Source organism: Embiotoca jacksoni, unplaced genomic scaffold (genome assembly GCF_022577435.1).
Source record: "Embiotoca jacksoni isolate LCO1_2020_lvr unplaced genomic scaffold, fEmbJac1.0.p SCAF_2, whole genome shotgun sequence".
Taxonomy (NCBI): Eukaryota; Metazoa; Chordata; class Actinopteri; family Embiotocidae; genus Embiotoca; species Embiotoca jacksoni.
Window position 1 is genome coordinate 11,570,748 of NW_027185340.1, and position 22,105 is coordinate 11,592,852.

A 22,105-nucleotide genomic window follows, 5' to 3' on the forward strand; every position below is an offset into this window, starting at 1 on the left:
CAAGACCTTAAACACATGTTATGCAGGCTGACTACCTGAAACACTGCATGTTTGTGTGTGTGCGTACACAACACCGAACCAGACAGCAAGTGCATATCAGTCTCTCCACCTTTGAGCCCTCACAGAAGACAAGATGTTGTCGTTATCATCACTTGATGTCAGTCTAAAGTAAATTCTCCAATTAAGACACAGTGAAAATCACTTTCAGTTATTTTTCTATCTGGCACAGTGTGTAGTTTTAACAACCTTAATAACCTTCATTAGCCCTCCAAGTCAGTAAAGATTGCACTCTACTTCACATCAAACTAAACCCAACAAATGGTTGTAACAGTGGCAAATGTAAACTCCTCGCTCTGGGATATTATGCAAGTTCAATATCTGCATTCTCATTGGTAATAAAACTTCAATGGAGTGTGTTTGTAGATAAAACATGAACCACAGACTTTGTGGATTTTCCCTCTACCAAGTGTCTACTGCCTGTCATTTGAAGCTCGACCAGCTCTGGTAAACGACTCTTAAAAAGGACTAATTTGAACAGATATTTTTTATTTTCAAATGGGACAATTTGGCCTCTTTTCTTCAATCTGCTTCATTGTGTTTCATGTTAGGTTTTCTACTCAAGAGGATTTATGATAAAAGCTTAACAACAAATACAGTCACCAGATGTGTAAAGAGAATATTGACCCTGTAACTCCCTATTATGGATTATTAGGATATTATAACCAGATAAACTCTCACTGAAATAGCCTGTAATCATCAGGAAAAGAAATAACACTTCAATTCAGGGTAACAACATGTCATTAACTGAACAGTGGCCATAATCATCTACCTGTGCTTCTAAATACTTAACAATTTAGCTGAAAAGCAGCAAATCACAGCTTAAATGTACCAAACTGGATTTCAAAATTTACGCCACATGGGCCTTTAAGAATTTGGCCAATCTGCTGTTATTCCACTTTTGAATACCCTCAGTAATCATCAGTGCCCAAGCTGTCTCTTTTCTCTGGTGAATTATAAAGGAGGAATGTGCTGCTGGCACTTTGTCTCCCTTCTGTGATTTGGAGGCAGCTGGAGAGTAAATACAGGGGTGGTGGTGGCAGCAGGCCTGTCACTCAAATTAGATCACCGCTTTCACCTTCAGCTGACTCAGACAACAAGCGTGCCTCAAAACTTCTCTTAATGGAGCTCGCTGATTGAAAAAACCCACCTAAAACACAAAGTTGCAGGACTGTGTATGTTGTTCTGATGCTTGTCAATCATTATAATCACATTTCTGTAACACAAGCTAACATGGAAGTGCAGAATTTCTTTTCAGAAAATTCCTCTTGCACTCTTCTGTGTTAAATAGTATGCTTCCGGCCTAAAGGAAGTCAAACTCACTGAACAAAGTAGCCATCAAGGCTCACTTATGAGGAGCTAAATGAGGCGGAAATAAATAGATCTGATTTGAAACATGATTACTGTCTTAAGTTTGATGTGAAAATAAACCCATGATTAAAGTGATTTCCTTCTTTGGAGACAGACCCAAACCTCAGACAACAGCTGGCCCTCGTCTCGGAACTAAATATCCATTTACTTCAATCCCATCCAACTGCAGCGCCACGGTTTATCAGTGTGAACTGTATTTTTACAGGAGTGTCAAAACACGCTTTGCTGCAACTTGAATTTCCACCGACAACTCAGAATACGACTGTAACCTGGACACACAGAAAGTTCAAGGCTGAAATTTCATCTACAGCAGGATGACTATGATTTAATCACAAGACACTGTCAGAAAAATAACAGCTCACAGAAATACTTCATGTAAATAGAAATCCTTAAAACCTCCACCTTGAATAATGTACAATTTTAAGCAAAATAGAAACACACCTCCGATAATTTTAGTGCACAAAATGAAATATGTGGTTTCCTATGTTATGCGTGTGATGTTTTTTCATCTCTCTTCATCTTTTTATTGCTTTAATTACAGACTTACTGTCGGCTTCCCACTCAGCGCGCAGGAAAAACAAACTCTTACGGCACATGAAAAGAAGTCGCAGATGCCGACGCGCGCGCACGCGCACACACGCGCACACGCACACACACACGCACACACACACACACTGTCGTAGCACACACCTATCGCAGCTCCAGTCAGTCAGCAGGCTCTTTGATTCTCTGCCTGCCGGTGATCTGTCTTTCATCGTCTCCACTCCTTGATCCCTTGTTCCCCTCTTTAGCTCTGCTGGGGCCGAACATCTCTTGCCCTGTCTCTGCGTCTGTCTCTGTTTATTTTGCATTGACTGTAGGTGGGAAGCCTAATCTGGAATTCATCTGTCTTACTCCTTCCCTCTAACACCTACAGTGGAGCAATTGGAGGACAATGCAGTTCTCTCAACTTAGACAACTGTCAACTTGAGCATAGCTGTGTTTTTTTTGGGACGACACCTTTAATGGTGTTGTTTTTTTTTGTTGTTGATGGTTCTTGATAAAACTGTGATGCAACAACCATTAAAAGTTTATAACACTGCAAATAAGTAGTGGCCAAGCCTTTTCGAAACCACAATGAGATTTTGTTGTGACGAGCAGACAAGAATGTAGCCATAACTCCGATATAAATCCCCTTACTCAAAAAGAGCAACTTTCAAAACATTGTTTTTCAGTAAAATGAATCAGCGTTGTATCTGCATCACCCATGTGTGTTTGTTTCCTCTTGTCCAAATTTATAGTAATACACTGTAGGTGTGCATTTTCACACCTCTTAAAACAAATCCGTTGTTTTTTTTGTGTTGGTTTTTTTTTTTTTTTTTTTTTTTTTTTGAGGGGGGGGGGGGTAATCTAAGTCGTCCAAGCAGCAGCTAGTCATGATGGATGAACGTGTCTGTGAGGGAGGGTGAAGCTTCAAAGTGAAAATCCATTTGAGTCGATCCATTTTAAAATAGAGTTAAGAATTTAAGAGGTCTTCGCAAACCATCAGAAGCGTTAATCTGCATCTTTTTACCCCCCACCGCCAGCAGCGTCAGGAAGGCATGAGATAGATCACGCTGTCACTTATGATCCTTCACACACATCTGCACAGGTGCCCCTACATGGTTATGATCCCTCACAGGCTTCCCACCTGTCAACTGTCTCAACAACCAAGCCAGAATCACCACAGCCAGAGAATAAACCAGCCACAAGACTTCCTCCAAGTTCCAACCAGCACTTGACAATCTGTTTTGGCTTTGTCTTGAGGCACAAGCTCTCATGCATCTGTGCGTGTTCATATAAACTATTATTTTCAAGCCCCCGCTCGGTCTTTCCATTTTTCCATAATGTAAGACCTGAAGCCTCAGACCTCTCTCCACAGACTAACTGAAGTAGGCCCTCCATACACAGGACTGTTATAGACACAAATTTGACCACAAACCCCAATTTGATTAAACTTGCTCCCTGTGGCTGACATGGAGAGGTTTCAACCATTGATTTACTGTTGGATTGTCTGCACTGTGCATTGGGAAATAATAGTGGTGAGAATTCAACCTATAATTAAAAAAAAGGTTGGTTTTTTTGCTTTTATGTTGCTTTGCGGAGATTATTGCACATAAATTACAATACAATGAACTACTTTTCATTTTGCGTGGGACCTCCTGGAAGCCCCTGAGGGATCACAGTGAAGATCCGCCCCTCTTATGTTGTTACCTTTTCCATCTTAGTCACTGTGAATAATGAGCAATTAGTGGCCCAGCAAAGGAGGTGGTCGTGTCGGTAAATGAAGTGAGGAGTGACCGTCGCAAAAAACAGCGCACTGTTCTCTCATTTAGGCAGATGTGCACTCGTTTGAGCCACGCAGCATCAATGTTGAGCATACTGACACAGAGTAATGACTGCAGTTTCAACTTAGAGTTGGTATTTCATCTGTGAAATGTTCCACTTTCTGTTTTGGAACCATATAAAAATTACAGTACAATACATTTAAACGTCTTTCCCAGTGCCTTTAGAAATCTCAGCATGCTTAATTGTACATCAGTATTAATACATATTTGTGATATTTTTTGCCAGTCAATTAATTCAGGTGCTTTTTGTGTATTTTCAGCATGCCTCCCATTTTGTTGTTGTTCAATTTGGGTTTTACTTTCCTGGAAGAACTTTGAATGTTTTATCTATTGAAAATACACTGTAATATTGCACATTTTGTGAGCTAACTTTTTTGAATACTATAAAAGTGAGGTAGAATTATTTGACTAAAATCTTTATGTACTTTTTTCCCCCCAAATGTATTAAAAAGCCCAAAACAAAATGCCGACATTTTAGCCTCCTTAAATATATCTTCTATCGGACCCCTATCATATATATATATATTTTTTATCATATTCCCAATAAATAATTATTACAGTGGGAGCCATTAAAAAAATTACAGGCTTTTTGTAGCTTTTGCACGCGGTCCTGAGACTGGTGTAAGGCAGTTTAGGATTAGAAGCCTCCACCAAACAGTTGCACCATAAATTATACCATGGAGTAACATAATGAGCTGAAATAACTTCAATTTCATAAGTAAACTCTGAATGACAGGCTCATTTGAATTTCCTCTCAGTTGTGTGAAGCATTACGAAATATTCAAGCCCAGAAAGCCTCCTGAGCTCCATAAATTTCTCCACGGGGGTAAGTGGAAATGCTGTGTGGATTGGAATCAGCTGTGACATCCAACATAAATCTCAACATTGACTTTCACAAGAAAAACACAGGAATTCCTTCTCCTTTCTGTTAAATGACTCCAAAATAAATAGAGTTATTGTGTGAATTCCAATAGCGAGCAGCATTTAGCGACAGAGCGGCGAGTAAGTAAACAAATTATCTATTCACTTCAGTCTCATATAGGATGATCATGACTACAGGCACTGGCTTTGTTAGTTTTTCTGCCTTAATCCCTTTAATCCTCAGAAACCATAACTCCTTTTGAAGATGAGTTACACTCCCTCCTGTTTCTTCTCTGTGTCTCCTTTTGCCTTTCTACCTGTGACATGAAAGATTCAGTGGCAGCAGAGATGGGCTGTGCTGGGGGGCTGCAGGGCGAGAGACACACAGATAGAGGGAGAGACGGAGAGAGACTGAGAGAGGGAGAGGGGGGATAGAGACGGATTGATTTCCACCTCCAGCAGCTCTAGTTCAAAGCCAGCCAGCAGACTTCAGAGGCTCGGCAGGACCCGGCATGTCTCTAGCCGGGCCGAGCTGCCTGTCTGCGGGCAGGACTTCCCCCGGGGGCCCTGGGGCCCGGGACAGTCAGGCGGCACCAAGAAAACAATTATGCAGGCAGGGGAGAGAGGTGTGCAGGGTCACAAATTCACACTCGCTCAAACACACTGAACCAAAAAAGTGTCAAAGGAAAACTATTTGATATGTGATAAGTATGATCGGACTTATTATTGATTAAAAGCATTATCATTATCAAGAAATGAACCTAGATTGCCTGTCTATACTGTCTGATTGGGGTTTTTTTTTCTAATAGAATTCAAACAAACATACATCATCAGAATATAGAGTATAAAAGTCAGTGTCCAGGTCTGTGTGCTTGGATCTCAAATCACAACCTTGTCACAAAGCAACTGAGGCCTAAAGAGTAAAGCTGGTGATGTGAAAATGAAACGCAATCTAATTTGTCTACCACCTTGGGCTAAAACCTTTGCACCAACACGTACAGTATACCTTCCACATACTTCAGAATTATTTGGGGATATGCATGTTGCACACACACTGTTTAAAAACGTTTTGGTTTTTTTGTAGATGATAATACTGCAAATAACAATGGAAATGTATTCCTATAATCTTTTGCACTTTACAACAAACATGACTGCACACACGACCAGAGAGTATACTTTCTTCCCATCAATCCAACCTGTCAGGTGTTAAAAAGAAATGTAGAAAAGTTGTTGTTTCCTGTCACTTGTGCATATGTTGCATTCATAAACTACGGTTGATCATGTGTTTTTTTTTTGTTTGTTTTTTGCATCATCAGTGATTCTCCAATAAAGCCTAAATTCCCCCATACCAAAAAGAATAACAATTCCATTCTTATTTTTCTGTGAGGTAAAATTACAGTAAAGCACATGTTTGCTTGGCATAAAATGTGTTGCTCAGGAATTTCCCCGGAGTCTTGCAGCAATCCGTCCCTGCATTCCTGAGAGCGGAGAGCTGCTCACGCGTCTTACCTGGAGCTCGGAGAGGGGAGGGGGGGGGGGGGCACACTGGTCTGGTCTCTCGTCTGCGCGGTCGGATCGGCGGGCGGGCGATCAGTCCTGGTGACCGGTGATCAATCTGTAGCGTGGTGTCGGGTGATCATCGCCGAGGTTACTGGCTGTCTGAGAGTTTCTACTCCGCACAGCCCAAGTTGGTGTGTCAGCCTCCACTTTGTTGCATGTCGGTGTTTTCTGCAAGCTCCTCCTTGATGAGAGGGGAAAAAAGTGTGAAGTTTTCTCCGCCCTTAGTGAGATTAACGTGTCCCAGGTAGACTGACTTTCAGTGGAGGGACAATTAACGCGCTGCGGGATGCAACTCAACACCCCCATCTAGCGTTCACGGGGTAGTAGTGGCAGCACCATGGACGTAAACTATCAACACAAGCCAGTGACTCTTATATGGAAGAAAGAAAAAAAATACGAAGATAAACAAATCATTTAATGCAAGTCACTTTTATTATGTTTTATTATTATTAATGTTTTGTAAATATCGTATTATATATGTTATTTTTATGAAAAATCACAGCATCATTATAAAACAATCTTTATAAAAATCATAACATTAGTCATCTTAGGTTACTTAACATGTTAAATGCCTTACAACAGAACCTTATGACATTATAGAGAGATACCCAACAATTCCCTTATGAGCAGCAGCTGGAAGGACAAGCTCTTTTTATAATTATAATTATTATGACAATACATTTTAATGAACATATAGACACCAACCTATCACCAAATATTAAGTGTTTGTGTGGGTTTGTTAGCACACACAAAAGCCCCTAGCACATGCAGTCCTACTCACAAACACAGCTTTAACACTTTAACACATACATGCAACTGTACTTTTATTAAATATCTTACTTGTCATATACTCTCTCTGGAGGTGTATATGTGTGCATTTGTATGTTGAATATTAATGATCAAGGCTGCAACTCTAAATTTTCCAATTATTCTCTTTAATAATATAATCTTTAGTGAACACATAATAACAAGTCATAGCTATACAAAAACAACTTATAAAATAAAACAAGCTATATCACCAACCAACACAGTGATCATAAAAAGTAAAGCAGATAAAAGAGTTGCCGTTTAAAAACACATTTGTCAATGAGTTGTCAGAAAAAAATGAAAAATGTCCATCACAAGCTTCCATGTTCCAAAGAGGCATCTTCAAAATTGTTGTCGGTAAGACAGTTCAAAATCCAAATTTAAATGTTCAAAATGTCAAATACCTTACTGACGCTTTAATACTGCATATTGTCAACACAAAAATATACTTTTCATTTTTGATACAACTACCTGTACAATCTCAACTTTTTTTTCACTTATTAATTTCAGTTTGCTTTTGATGCAGCATATGCTCACTGATGGCACCACAGACAAGTAGCTTATTACATAACAAATAATAACCACAATACTTCTAGTAGGACAGCCAAAAAGTTTCTGACAATACAGACAGTTAAGGTGCTTTATATAAACTCCCCACATACACACACAAATACCTACTTTCAGATGATACATCTCTTTAAAACAGTATGCGTAAAGTAGTTAGAGTGTGTCTGTGATGTAGCTGACTGGTGCCTGGTGTCTGAGTTGGACTAAAGCTTGGACTTTAGGCTTCCTCTGCTCCTCCTACTCCTCTCTCTTTCCGCTGCTTCTCCTTTTTTCAGCCACAGGAAGAATGAGATAAAAGAGGCGCTTTGAAAACACTGGGAGTCCTGTAATTACTCACTCTCCCTCCCCGTCTCTCTCTGTCTTTCCCTTAAACCCCAATTTTTTTTTTTTCTTTTTGTCCATATCTCTGTTTTCTTTTTCTTGGTCACTTTCTCTTTTCTCGCTTTCTCCTTCCCGTTTTCAGTCGGTTCCCCTTTCTCCATCCTCTTCTCTCTTTTCTTTCTCTCTCTCTGGCTCTCTGTCTTCCTCCCCTCCTTTAAAGTCTCATTGATGTCGATCCAGGGCTTCCTGACTGAAAAGGAGGATGAGAGGAGAGGAGATTAGATGAGAAGAGGGGATAAAGAGAGGATGAGGAGAGGATAACAAGAAGAGTGATGAGTTCTGCTGAGAGAATGATAGCTGCTCTGTCACAAACCGGACAAAAACACATATTACGCAAAACCTGTATTTACAATGATGGATGGTGCAGCGCAAAAACACCTCCAGTGGACTCTGCATGAGGTAAAAAAACATAACAAGAATGTTTTGTTGAGATAAGACGACGTACATAATAAAAGAGATGATACAGTGGGATAAGCTGAGACATAAATGTGATAAAACTATAAAGAAACAAATGTAATCAGATAACATGATTTAACATACTATAAATAAAATATGGCATATAATCTATGCAATGCCTAATGAAAGCACAACATGAGGCATGAGCATTCTTGATAGAAAAGAAAATGCATTCAGCTCATAAATCATCTGTTAAGTGTTGTTTTGAAGCCTGTTGAGTATTGACATATAGTTTCATTCAGCTGTTTCTTCCTTTCAAACACTATAAAGAGCGTGATACTTACATGTCTTACTTACGCATTATATTATCATGTATTACCTTCCTGTTATCTTACACTTTAATTAATGGGTCTGCTTTTATCACGCTGTGAAAACAGATGATGGTTCAAAGTTACGATTACTCAAATGAATGGATGTAATCACCGGTGGAATATGTTTACAGTCTCTACACTGTCTTAAGGTCAACCTGCGTTAAAGTAGGACATCAGAGTTTTAAAGATTCAGAGGAGTACAGCAGCTGTCACGTGGCTACCCTGTTTTTACCCCCGAAGCCCCAATCAAAGCGCTGCAGCTCAGAGGAGACGGTAGCCAGCAGAGGCCTAACTTGCTGGCTGGTATAATGAACAAAATTATTAAGAACAAATTTCCTCACGCTTTTTATGCATCCGAAAAAGGTTCAAACTCAAAATGTTGAAAACATGTTCCAACACATTGAAAAGAAGAAACTAAATGCAAAATAGAGGGGGAAAAAAGAAAAAGGAATACAACTGTAGCTTGATATCTTTTCATTTTTAAATTTAGAAACTCTTATTGAATCCCAGGGTTATTGTGACAACTTTGGTTACGTACTGTAACCCCAGATTCCATGGGTATAGAGCTGTTGCGCGGAGGATAACCCCAGTAGCGACTGCTCTTGGAGGGGGAAGCCTATATGAAATAGAATGTTGGTTACGTACTGTAACCCCAGATTCCATGAGTGGAGGTGTAGCACTCTAAGAGCTGTCGCTACTGTGGTTATCCCTCGCACATGCCCGGTAGCCACAGCTCTTCGAGGGTAAAGCCTATGCGTAATATTTTGTGTATTATTCACTGCATGCAAACGTCAGTAGCCAGTTTCCACTCTAACAATAATAATAAAGCAAACTATATTGATCATAATTACTGTTGATTATGTTTCCTGTTTTATTTTGTGATCACTCACCCCACCTGTTTTGCTCTTTTTACTTCCTGCCTTTATGTTTTCATACCAACCTGTGTCTCATCAGCCAATAAATACCCTGTGTGTATCTACAGTCTCTCCCGGCTCTCCTCTTTTCAGTTGCCAAATCATCCTGTGTTTTCTCCCCTGTGAGATCTTTGCTTTCCGGCTTCCATTCTTTGTCTCTTTTCTTGTGATTTTTGGACTTGTGTTTGTTCCCTGGTGTTTGGATTAGTGCCAGCTCCTTCTGTTTTTACAACTATTTACCAGCTTACTGTGAGCAAAGCTCGCTTTCTGTTTTGACCTCCTGCATCTGGTGTTTTGGTGGTGACTTGTGAGCTGTGACAATGCATCACATAACAGGGACACAACACTTCCAAAGAAACACCAAACACTTTGATATTGAGCAGATATTTTGGATCAATCTTATTTTAAATATCAGTCTCTTGAACATGGTCGTCTTTTTTGTACGTTTAAAAAAAAACAAAAAACCAGTTCTCCCGTATGTCTTGAGGAACACACACGCCACGCTACCTACAACAGACTCGATGACCTTGTTATTACCCCTCTAAGTCCCCGACACACACACACACACACACTGTCTCTCAGAATACACACATGCAGCCTCTAACTACCTTTCAATGAGGAAGCAAAGAGCCGGTTGCCATGGTAACTGCCGTGTCAGCTAACCTACTTTTGCGTGAACGGAAGACATTGGCCGATGAGAGAGATGTATATGGTATAGGTACATAGAGAAGATACACCCACCCGCCCAGTCTCATGAACACACTACATATTCATTATGTTTTGATTTTCCCAGGCAAACAAGAATTCATCTTCCTGCAGAGCAGTCCACGTGAGAACTCCAGTGTTTGCTGATGGCGGGAATTCGATTATTATTGATAAAGATGTGGATGATATTTGAAACTTCGGTGAACCCTATATAGGTAAACGAGGTTCATGCAGAAGAAAAGAGCAGGTAAAACATGAATGCAAATGAGGTTGAAGTCAGGTCAACGAAATTCAGGTTTATTTTCATGGCTCATCATAAGAAAGATTTCCCAAACGGCAATGCTCAGTTGAAAAATAACCACACTGCTGCAATAAAAACACGTCTTTAAAAAAAAAAAAAATCAATTCAATTTCAACGAAATATTGCAGTGCACTATGCAGCAAAATTAAATAGAGAACATAAAACACTAAAAGCTCATAGAAAATGTATCTTGCATAGCCTTAAAAAGTCTAGTTACTACTGACTGACCCCCTTATCCTCAGGAAGAAAAAAAAAATGCAACATCAAAGTGCAAAAATATGAGACATAAGAAAATAAATAATTCAAGTAAATAATAAAACTGAAATTCAAACACGCTGATGTAATAAAGACTGAAAGAGATACTGGTATGTGAATGGAATGTAAGAAAAATAACATAATGTGAGCAAATTCATAATCTTTGAGCGCATCATTGCAACACTGATTCAAGACACCCTTCAGCGTAACGGTATGAACATAACATACAGAGTACTGTACTGCTCACTGAGCAGGTGCGCATTTATCATATTTGCATCGATATCGGACAAACCTCGATCTGAGTGACAGAGCGGTCTAACTCTTATATCACCAAAAAGCTAGTTAACATCCCTAATTGACACGTGCCTCTTAAACAGCATCCACTTTTTGTGTGTGTGTTATTGACAGCGCTGCATCCTACAGGGAGCCCTGACTACTCTGCGTAAACGGATTTAGGGGATTTTCATCCAATAATCATTTTTGTTCACTTCTCCCCGTAGCTCCCTTCTAATTCTGAATCACTGGCTATGGAGAATTGTATTAAGCAGATGAAACACACTGGGCATAAGACATGAGTGGGGATGACAAACAGAGAGTGAGACACCATGAATTTGGGCTTATTGCCAGCCCTCTGCAGGCCGCCGCACCATTGAGGCGTTGAAAGAACCAGGGTTTGACAACAACGACACACGTTTTTAGTGGCTGAATAACTGTAGCATTGCAATGTTCTGCAGCCATGGGGATACAAATAGAGCGGTAAGACAAGGCAGGTCTGTGTAGATGAAATGTAAGAGGAGCTCCCTTTCACAGCTGAGCTGCTGAAAAAGTGCAGCAAGTGTTCGAGTGACCCCAAGCCGGGCACAGAAAACTTGAGACCTTGGTATTCCTTAAAGTTTTCTTTACTCCCAGTTGTGAAAAGAAGCTCCTCTTGCATCTTATTTTCTTTGTATTTTGGGTCTTTAATGACCCGTTGTTTTCTGCGTTTAGATTTGTGTAGCTGCACCGCATATTGTCATACACAGTGACTTCAGGAATAAACTAATTGGTGCTTCATTCTCTGTTCAGTTTAAACACAAGGTCACATTTCAATATGTTATGTGTACTTTAACTGCGCTTCATCTTTGTAGAAATCTTCTTTTGGTGTCTACAAGCATGTATATACAGAATGTGTCAAAAATGAAATTTACATCCATGTCTGTCCAGACTCGTGCATTGAAGACTTTAAATGAATTTGGCCAATAAATCGAATTCTGGTAGAGACACAAAGTTCAAGCCAGGACATGAGACAATGCTTCAAATATGGATGTCGCTGCAAAGAACATGCATATTCTAAATCTTGGATGCTTTACACACATCGTCAGCTCGACAGCACAGAAGAGCGGTACAGTCAGCACAATTTCAAGGTGGACACTCAAGATTAGTGTCATCTATTCAGTATCCCACCAGATATGGTCACAATCTAGTCTTCTCTTCCTGAGTTATAACGCTGAATAATGCCCAGAGGAGTGTTTTTGCAGATCATTATGATGTCACAGTGACATTGACCTTTCAAATATATATAATGTCATCACTTTATTATTATATCCCCCTAGACATATGCAAGATAATTAGCGAGTGAATTCTTGAATTTTTTTATAAAGTCACAGTGACCTTTGACCTTTGACTGCAAAATTCAAATCATTCATCCTTGAGTCCAAGTAATTGTCTGTGCCAAATTTAAAGAAGTTCCCTAAAGGCGTTCTCCAGATATTGCCTTCACAAAAATGGGACGGACAGCCATACAGCCTGAAGACATGGAGCCTGAAGACTTGGAGCCTTCAGTTACGACTGTCACCGACCGGCGTGGACACGAAACAACAAAACCTAAGAAATAGTGTAACTGTGGTGTCAAATAAGTTACAGCATACAACAGTGTTGGTATTTGACTGATCAACACAGGTAAGGTCCTTCTGTATGCCTTAGCAGCCCACAGTCTGTTTTTCATTGTGGGTGGTAAAAAGTAGGCCCGCCCCTCAATCAGGAAGGCGTCACTTTAGTAACATACACACTCGCAAACGCCTACAGGGGTGCGCGCGCACACACACACACACACACACACACACACACCAGACACACTTGCCTAATCACTCCTTATCCCCCTGACTATGAGAGCAGAGCAGGTCTGAACAGGTGGATGAGAAAACCAAGACCACAGTTATGGCTGAGGAACAACACAGACACACACACACACACACACACACACACACACACACACAGTCGTGTTTACATCACTTCAGAGGACATTACATTAACTTACATGCATTTGCTGGAGACGTTTCTGAACCCAAACTATACTGCTCAACAACCCTAACCAGTCCTAACTCTTATATGCCTTTAAGTCGACCCTAACCTCAAAGCAAACCAAACGTACACCTTAAATGTACTCATCTATTGTACATGCTCTTGCAGTGAGGCTGTGTAAACAAATTATGTCTCCACAACATAAGTAAAACAAGTACAAACACAGACACACACACACACACACACACACACACACACACACACACACACACACACACACACACACACACACACACACACACACACTATCATTTCCTTCTATGTTATCTGTGTTTTGCCCATCACATAGTGCATGACAGTTTGTACTTTCTAGAAAAAGTTCAGTTCAGAAATGCTGCAGTGTTTATCTTGAAATATGTAAAAGTCACCATTTAATTTAAAGTCATCCTGCTGGTCATCTGCACATGTTTTCTTTGGGCTTGTTGTTTCTGCAAATTTTGACACCGTGTGCACAGTTTCTTAAACTCTGAAAGAAAGCTTCACCAATTATCCAACAGTATTCCTATTACAATACTATACAAGACACTTTTTGATGCATTTTTTTTACAACCATAATCCTATATAATCCCCTATGAAACTAAAATGATTGTTTTTGTATATATTGTTTTTATTTTTACCTGTAGTAATTACAATAATGGCCAATGATAGTTTTGTTCTGTATGATGTTTTTTTTGTTGTTTTTTTTTTTAACCGTGTGTGAGGTTTGATTTGGAATCGAATGTGTGTGTTTTTTTTTTTTTAAGTTTTGAGAAAAAAAATTGTAATATATAGGTTCATGTTAAAAAAACAAACAAGGTATTAACCACCAGATGTCGCCACAACCCCCTCCCCCTCACCCCCACACAGAGCCGTCAGGTAAATGTCGTTACTGAGGTAATCAAAAGGATGTCCACTCCTGTCAGGAACGCGTAACACTGAAAGACAGCATATAAATTGATACCAAGTCGATTTTTTTTTTTTTTTTTTTTCCCTTCTATACTACTCGGTGCTTCCTGAGAATATAAGCTGCGTTTCCACAGAAAGCAAACAAAATGAAACTTTCCGTGACTTCCAGCAAAACCAGAGTCTTTGAATGCTGTATGAGGATTTAGAGAAGTGACGCGCCAAGAATGTATTGTTTATGATTGGTAGGCTGCTTGAGTTAAACTGTCTGTGGGGAGACGGCAGAAAAGCTTTCAGGCTGTCAGGTTTGACAGAGAGGTGTGACACCAGCTCCGTCTTTGCTTCTTAACCATCTTTGTGGAGGTGTGAGGAAGCTGGTTAGTAATCTCATCTCACCGAGGAGCTGTGGAGCTCGCTCGCGCGCGCGCTCGCGCTTTCTCTCCCTCTCTCTCTCAATCTTTATCAATCTGTCTGTGGTGCGTGAGCGCGCGCCGATCAGAACTGCGGCGCGCGAATGATGATGATGATGAGAGCGTGACCTCACCGCTTTCTGCACAGCTGCTGGAGAGAGGGGGAGACGCGCGCAGAGCCAAGCGGAAAAACAGAAACACGTTGAAGGAGCCGCGGAGAAGTACCGAGCAGCGGGGGGGGGAAAAAAACATTCACAACACAGGGGGGGAAAACTGCTCGACACGAGGGGAAAACGTCGCGGGGCGTCCGTGGGCTGCTTCCCTCCGGTTCGCTTCCCAGAATGTTCTGTGTCCCCGGTTCGTTTCCACGGTACGCGAAACAGTCGCCGCGGCGTCCCCACTGACACCGAAGCCCAGATGCTCACCCTCTCTGCCGATATGGACGATTCTTCGTCGCTGCTGGATCTGCTGGAGTGCTCGGTGTGCCTGGAGCGCCTGGACACCACGGCCAAGGTGCTGCCGTGCCAGCACACCTTCTGCCGCCGCTGCCTGGAGAACATTGTTAGCTCCCGGAACGAGCTGCGCTGCCCGGAGTGCCGCATCTTAGTGGACTGCGGGGTGGACGACCTGCCTGCCAACATCCTCCTGGTTCGCCTCCTGGATGGTATCAAGCAGCGGCCCCAGAGAGGAAGCGGAGGAGGAGTAGGAGTCGGCGGCAGGCAGTCGCTACCCGGGGGCTTGCTGCAGGGGTACGCAGCCGGGATATCCGCCTCTCCTCCGGGCACTGCGATCAGAGAGCTGCCCGTAGCCACCAGGAGCTCTCCTGTAAAGGTTGGTCACTTCCCTGTTATCCACGTTATGTGTCTGTGTATCTCAGCAGAGCACTTAAAGACAACACTTTTTAACATATGACATTTTCTGAATGGTCAGCTCGGCGGTACACAAAACACAACTTTGAGATTGGATCCCACTGCACGCTGCATGCTGCTCGGTGAAGGAGCCGAATCTGGTGGAGGAAGATTTGGAGTGTGAAAAATTCCTCACTGTTTGGATGTTTTACTGAAAACGGGGAACAGTGTGTTCAGCGTGCTCAGTTTGCCAGCTGCTTTGGTTAGATTCGTCCACGGTGTCCTGGATGTTCACACGGGGACAGTGATTGCAGCACAGACCGTTTGATAAGTGGGATGAAGAACAAACTTGGGAGTCCAAGTGATGGAACATGGATGGTAACAGAGAAAGGGAAAGCATTGCATCCTCATGGTCTTGACGACCCATTAAAGCAGAAGTGCTTTGCTGTGGTTTGCTCATACTGTTACAGATGACTGATTTATTGTGTTATCATAACAAGGGTGCCTTTCCTGTGTTGCCGCTGAGGTATATAATTAAACTGAACTGACTTAGCATGAGAGGAAGACTGATAGATGTGCTGTGAAGTCAGACTGAAAGGGTCACTGGTCAGTGCTTCAGTACTCCTGGTGGAGTCCAGTTTCCCACATGCGGCAGCATTGTGAGGTTTTCTAACCCACACTCGGTGGGAGAGGAATGGAGAGCCTTGTTTACTTCAGTGCATCCGATGCATTGTCTCGTGGCTGCAATGTGGCAGTGAGACAGCAAAGTCTGATATCGTCAGCACTGAGCGGCAAAAATCTTGATTGCCATTTTGCCTTCGGCTGGAATTTAAAATCTGGAAAAAACTTCTGGCTGTTGAAGTGAGATAGAAATGCCTGGTCTCAGAGGAATCAAGATTGTCTGCTGCTACATCCCAGGCTGCAATGAACTCTTTGTTTTTGTACAAATACATAAAAGGCTTGAAAAAGCCTGAATTTGAATTGAAATTCAATTTAATTGATTTAATGTGGGTTACATTACAGTCAATGGCTAATGTGTGTCTGTTAAACAGCTGCTCAGGACATTGAAATCATAAAATACAACATGTGATGCTCCCATGAATATATGCGTAGTCCTTGAAATGTCCAAACATGTCAATTAATTGGACCAGCAGCCAGAAAACAAAAATCATTGAATACTCAATATACAATGATATAAAACGGAAATGGAGGCAGTTTCTCATTTACGAAGAGCTGTTAGTTGTAACTTGGCAAACACTGGATTCCTGTGAAATTCATGACCTTTCCCGGGACAAGCTGCAGTCAACTTCATCCCATTAACAGAGCTTTTCTTGTTTTTCTTTAAAGAAAGACAATATTTCCAGACTCGCTTCTTCATGTCGTAACATGTTAAGATGGATATAATGTATTTGTCTAAGGTTAGCTTGTGTTATGTGCCTGCTGATTTGTGCTCCAGAATTTCTCAGAGTTGGAGTGCACGACGCCGGTCGAGGGCGAAGTGTGTTCATGTTTCCTCTGACTTTAGCGATGTCCCCAGAAAGAGTGAAGCAGCGAATATTCAGGCAAATAAAGGCATTTCCATGAGCTTCCCCACCCCCTCCTACTCAGTGCTTATCAGGGGAGCTAGCCATTGATTGAGGCAGTGGAGCGCTTTGGTGTGATGAAGTGCAGCAGCACTGAGCGGTCACTCGTTCATGGCGATGAACAGGAATCCAAACCCCGAGTGACATTTCCACTAACACTTAAGACTCCATTTCAGTTCCCACATTAAACTTTAGCGGTTCCTACGGGGCAATTTGGAAGCATGGTACGTACAGAAAAATTACAAAAGAGACATGTGGTTATGTGGGCTTGCGTTATAGTAATGTGTTTGTATTGAAACTGTAGAAAATGCATTTATATACTTTAGAATTAAAATAGTTTGGACCCAAATGCTTGTATTTAAGTGACATCTGTACAGTTTGCACTGGAAATGATGAAATCAGAAAATGTTAGATTTTTACTCTTAGCTGTTAATGACTCAACTAATAAAGTATTCACCTGATTACTTCAGCACAACTCATATGGTTTTCAGAAGCTGTGTGACTGAAACAGTCGCACACATTTCAAAAAACATACACAATGCGCCCTCATTTCTTAGTTGTGGCCAGTCTGTGCTTGTTTAGGGCCCCATGGGGAGAGCACTCCACTGTGGACGTAGCTTTTATTACCAGCGAACACACACACACACACACACACACACACACACACACACACACACACACACACACACACACACACACACACCTATAACCCATTACCCCCTGCAATCCCCCTGCAGTCACTTTGCCTGAGTCTCTTCCAGGCTCTCCTGGGACCGAGGCTTGGTGATGAAAGTGTGAATTAATCTCCTTTAACAGTGGGATGTAAATGTGTGTGTGCGTGTGCATGTGTGTGTGTGTGTGTGTGTGTGTGTGTGTGTGCGCGTGTGTGCGCGTGTGTGTGTGTGGATACACATCCTCCTGCACACAAAAAGCAGGGTTCTTTCAAAGGGAGTTAAACCTGTCTTTAAGTGACACAGTAGTGCAGTCGGCTACTACCACAAACGCACCGACAGTTTATGAAGGAGTCAAAAAGGTGACACAAAACACTTTATATCAGGTATTAAGGGTTGTAGATGAGAATGAATGGGTTGCTATGGAAATGGAAGAAGAGGCAGGCATGCTGAGTCAGCAGTAAGACCAGCTCATCCCCCCGCTGTTTGGGCTCTTTGAGCCTCTCTTGCCGCCTGTGTGCTTTGTCCAGTTATCAAGTTTATCAAGGTTGATAATGTTTGGCCAGTCACTGTGTGAAATTAAGTTCTCAGAAACAACTTGCCAATGGACAATGAAGTACAATACCTGCTAACAATAATCTTCTTGGATTAAATATTTTCATTTGACCTTTTCAAAGTTATTTACTGTGCTGACTCCGTTACTCGGTCAAGCATTCAAATGATGAGTTGCTTTTCTTGATCTTGGTTTTTGCTCTTACTTCAAAGGAGAAATATTGAGCCTGTTTGCATTTGATGGTTTTGGCAACGCCTTAACTCGTCCTTCAGTTGTTGCGTCATACATCAGCTGTTGCAGAGATGACTTGACAATCTTTCCCCATATTCACAGCTAGCAGTGTGAGGACACAAACTGTATACAAACAAAAGAGGTGTTTTAACAGCGTTACAATGGTGTTTAAACTAAGTGGGGCTGGAAAACACTTGTGTGAAAATTAATATTTGACATTTTTATGCCTTCACGCTGGCAGAAGCTTTGGCCAGAGGCATTATGGTTTCAGTTTGTCCGGAGAACACGATATCTCAAAAATGCCTCGAGGGAATTTCTTCAAATTTGGCACAAATGTTTACTCGATCCCAAAAATGAACTGACCTGATTTAGTTTTTCAAAGGTTAAAGGTCAAAGTGACCTCACATGTGTCCCATATTTGTAAATGCAAAATTTCAGGAATGCTGTGAAGGAATTTCTTCAAATGTGGCACAAACATTCCCTTTTCAAGAATAAACTTGTACAATTTTGGTGGTCAAAGGTCAACGTGACCTCAGAAAAAGTATTCGTGGCCATATCTCTATAATTCATTTGCTAATTATGACAGAATTTCACATAAATGTCTAATAGGGAAAATTATGATGGTATCAGAAAGTTCAATTTCACTATGACATCATAATGTTCTGCAAAACCCTTTTTCAAATTTTGAGTGTCCACCTCTAAACTGCAGTGATTGTGTGTGCTGTGGGTTTGAAGATGCGTGAATCATCCACATTTTCAAATTCATAGCTTTTTGCAGCAACATTCATATGTAAAGCGTTGTCTACTGTCATGGTAACAATTTGTCTGGACAGACATGGACCTATACTGCATATACTTGCCTGGTTGGTGGAGGGATATAGCCGTGAGGCGGTAATTCTGGTTTTTAACCAATCTCAGTTTAGTCTCCCTGTCAGTCAACAGTCAGTGCTGTTTGACCACATGATGATACTCAGTCATGGCACTGTTTTATCATATTTTCAGTTCTGACTGGAATGCTGTTGATCAATGTTGTTTCGTACCAAATCCTCATTTGGATTTTTGATATGAGCAATAAGGCAAATAGCAAATGTTGACAACAAATACTACCTGTATTTTCAGACATGCAGTCTGCTGGTCATTTGTCATAAACAACAGAATACGTTTTTCCAATTTTCCCTTTGGAAAATATCAATGTTGAATCGTAGGTTTGATTATTATAGAAGGCTTTAGTAGCATAGCAATATGTAATACTCCTCAACTCCTTGGCTTTTCAGTGCCCAATTTAATTATGATGTTCTTGTTACAGCTGCCAACTATTTTATGATTCTAGTCCTGTTGGCCTGTGTGTTTGTTAGCTGGATTTCCTCAAAATGTGTCATTGTATTTCAATTAAATTTGGAGTATTAGTCTATAATACAAAGATATTTTAAGAAGGGCATTTTTCAGTGTTTTCTCTATTTCTTCATGAAGTACTGCACCTTCTGCTGCACACTGATCCATTGTTTCAATAATCAGGCTCTAATAGATTTTTTAATTACTAAATTAACACATTTTGAGGATTATAGACGCTTGGTGGAAGTAGCCACGCTCCAAGTACTATCCAGTTCACGTATTTTGTTTCTGTGTTTACAAGAAAAAAAACACTTTAAATTGAGTCGACTTCTTGTTTCAGCAGCGGTCTAATCCCACATGGGATTCCTGAACAATCATGGCCCTGGATAAGAGGAAAAAATAGCGGGGAATACATTGGGATAGTCTCATTTTTTTTCACCGCACAGGGTGCATCATATTTTCTTTTAGAATAATGTGTTGCAGTAAATATCCCATACTGCAAATAACTAAACCTTCAGATGATAAAAAAAAAAAAACCCACTTCACATCAGCTCACATGCAAAAGTAGACACCTGTTTGATGCAAAGCCTTTTGCACTGATTTGATCAGAAAGTTTCCAGTTGCAAAGTTTGAAGACAGGAAAATATATGAGACAACATACTGTATAGCTGAAGCATTAAAATGTTACGGAGCACAGTGGTGGATGACTCTCACTGATTCATTCATTTTTACTGAGTTTCTACCGGCATGTTGGCCCTGGCAGGTATATGTCCTCTCGGAGTATATTGTTTTTGGAGAACAGGGAGGTTTATGGATTACGTGGTGTCTATTTTACACCTCAGTGACTAACCAAGGTTCCTGTTTGGCATTCCTGATCTATCTGTCTGTTCATCCATCATCCATCTGTCTACGATAGATTTTGTCTGAGAGGGGATTATCTTTGTTCCCTGTGTTCAAACCTTCTCATAGACACCCAGTGTACAACTGATCGATCATCAAATATTTATTCACAGCAGCATACCCATCATATCAGAGGGAAACCTGATGTTATTGCCTCTGAACACAGTTTTATCATCAACTACTACTCTGAATGACAAGTATTCATGCATAGTTGTCTGCTGTTTACTCTCAGCCCATCCGATTTCCATCAAAGCAGAGTGTCACAAAGATCCCAACCCTTGATCATCTCTCTCACCTGTACTTACCTGCGGTTGTTATGCTGACGCCCTAAGGTTGCCGTGGCAGCACGGTGCGACAATGACGCTACCTGCTTTCATCCCCAGGGTGAGACATGGGTTTGCCCTGTCATTTCCAAGGATTAGGAAGGGTTTTCCAAAAAGGAAATAGTCTGTTCGCAGTCCCTGTAATGATCCTTGTTGTCTCTTTTTGTCTTTTGTCTTTTGCATTGCAGTGCACCAGGGACTAACAAACACACATACATACACACACACACACACACACACACACACACACACACACACACACACACACACACACACACACACACACACACACACACCCTGTCCCACACACAAACCGAACTCTAGAACCAAGTCTTTCAACAACACAATGCCATTTGAAGAAGTAAATCTGACCTAAATGTCCTTACTGTCAAAAAGTCCCTCCTAACAACAATAAAACTCTAAGTCAAAACAAAAAAATGCAAAAGCACACACCCACTCATTTCCTGCTCCCCAGCTGCATGCACACACACACACACACACACACACACACACACACACACACACACACACACACACACACACACACTCACTCACTCACTCACTCACCAAATTTTGCATGCACAATTATTCACTTTCATTAATGTTACAAACTGCCGAACTCGGCAGTAAACAACAAGCTCTTAGTCATCACCTTCACATCATCCCCTCACTTCATAAATACTGAACGAAGGCCTGACACATACCTTACCGTGAGCACTCACACAGCTACACAGACACACACACACACACAGTTTGTCTTCTCAAGCCTTGGAATATCTCTTTGGACCCATTTCTCTCCATTTTCCCCGCATGTACGGTAGATGTGTGTGTGTGTGTGTGTGTGTGTGTGTGTGTGTGTGTGTGTGTGTGAGAGCACACACTCGCGCAAACACATTTTTTTCCCCCTCTGTCGCTCTTTACTCATTCTTTCTCATCTTCTTCTCACTTTTCCTCAGATTCTCATGTAAAGAGCATGCAATTAATTTCAATGTAACCACATAATGAAGCTTCCCCCAACACACACACACACGCGCGCGCATGCGCACGCGCATGCATCGGAGATCTTGAAAAATACGCATTTGTGTGTGTGTGTGTGCGCGCGCAAGTTTGTCTGAATGCG

General features: G+C 41.3%; 2 protein-coding genes across 4 annotated transcripts in view; one reads left to right on the forward strand and one right to left on the reverse strand.

The window, feature by feature from the left end:
- edar (ectodysplasin A receptor) overlaps window positions 1-6,393 on the reverse strand; it is a 38,528-nt gene extending 32,135 nt beyond the window's left edge. For both annotated transcript variants that reach the window (XM_069154548.1, XM_069154547.1), the window contains exon 1: window positions 6,165-6,393. The gene's annotated coding sequence lies outside the window, so the exon portion shown is untranslated. The remainder of the gene's footprint in view (window positions 1-6,164) is intronic.
- An 8,395-nt stretch (window positions 6,394-14,788) lies between these two features.
- LOC138201234 (E3 ubiquitin-protein ligase SH3RF3-like) overlaps window positions 14,789-22,105 on the forward strand; it is a 98,747-nt gene continuing 91,430 nt past the window's right edge. For both annotated transcript variants that reach the window (XM_069154549.1, XM_069154550.1), the window contains exon 1: window positions 14,789-15,375. In XM_069154549.1, the coding sequence (XP_069010650.1) occupies window positions 14,962-15,375 (414 nt within the window). In that variant the 5' untranslated portion in view covers window positions 14,789-14,961. The remainder of the gene's footprint in view (window positions 15,376-22,105) is intronic.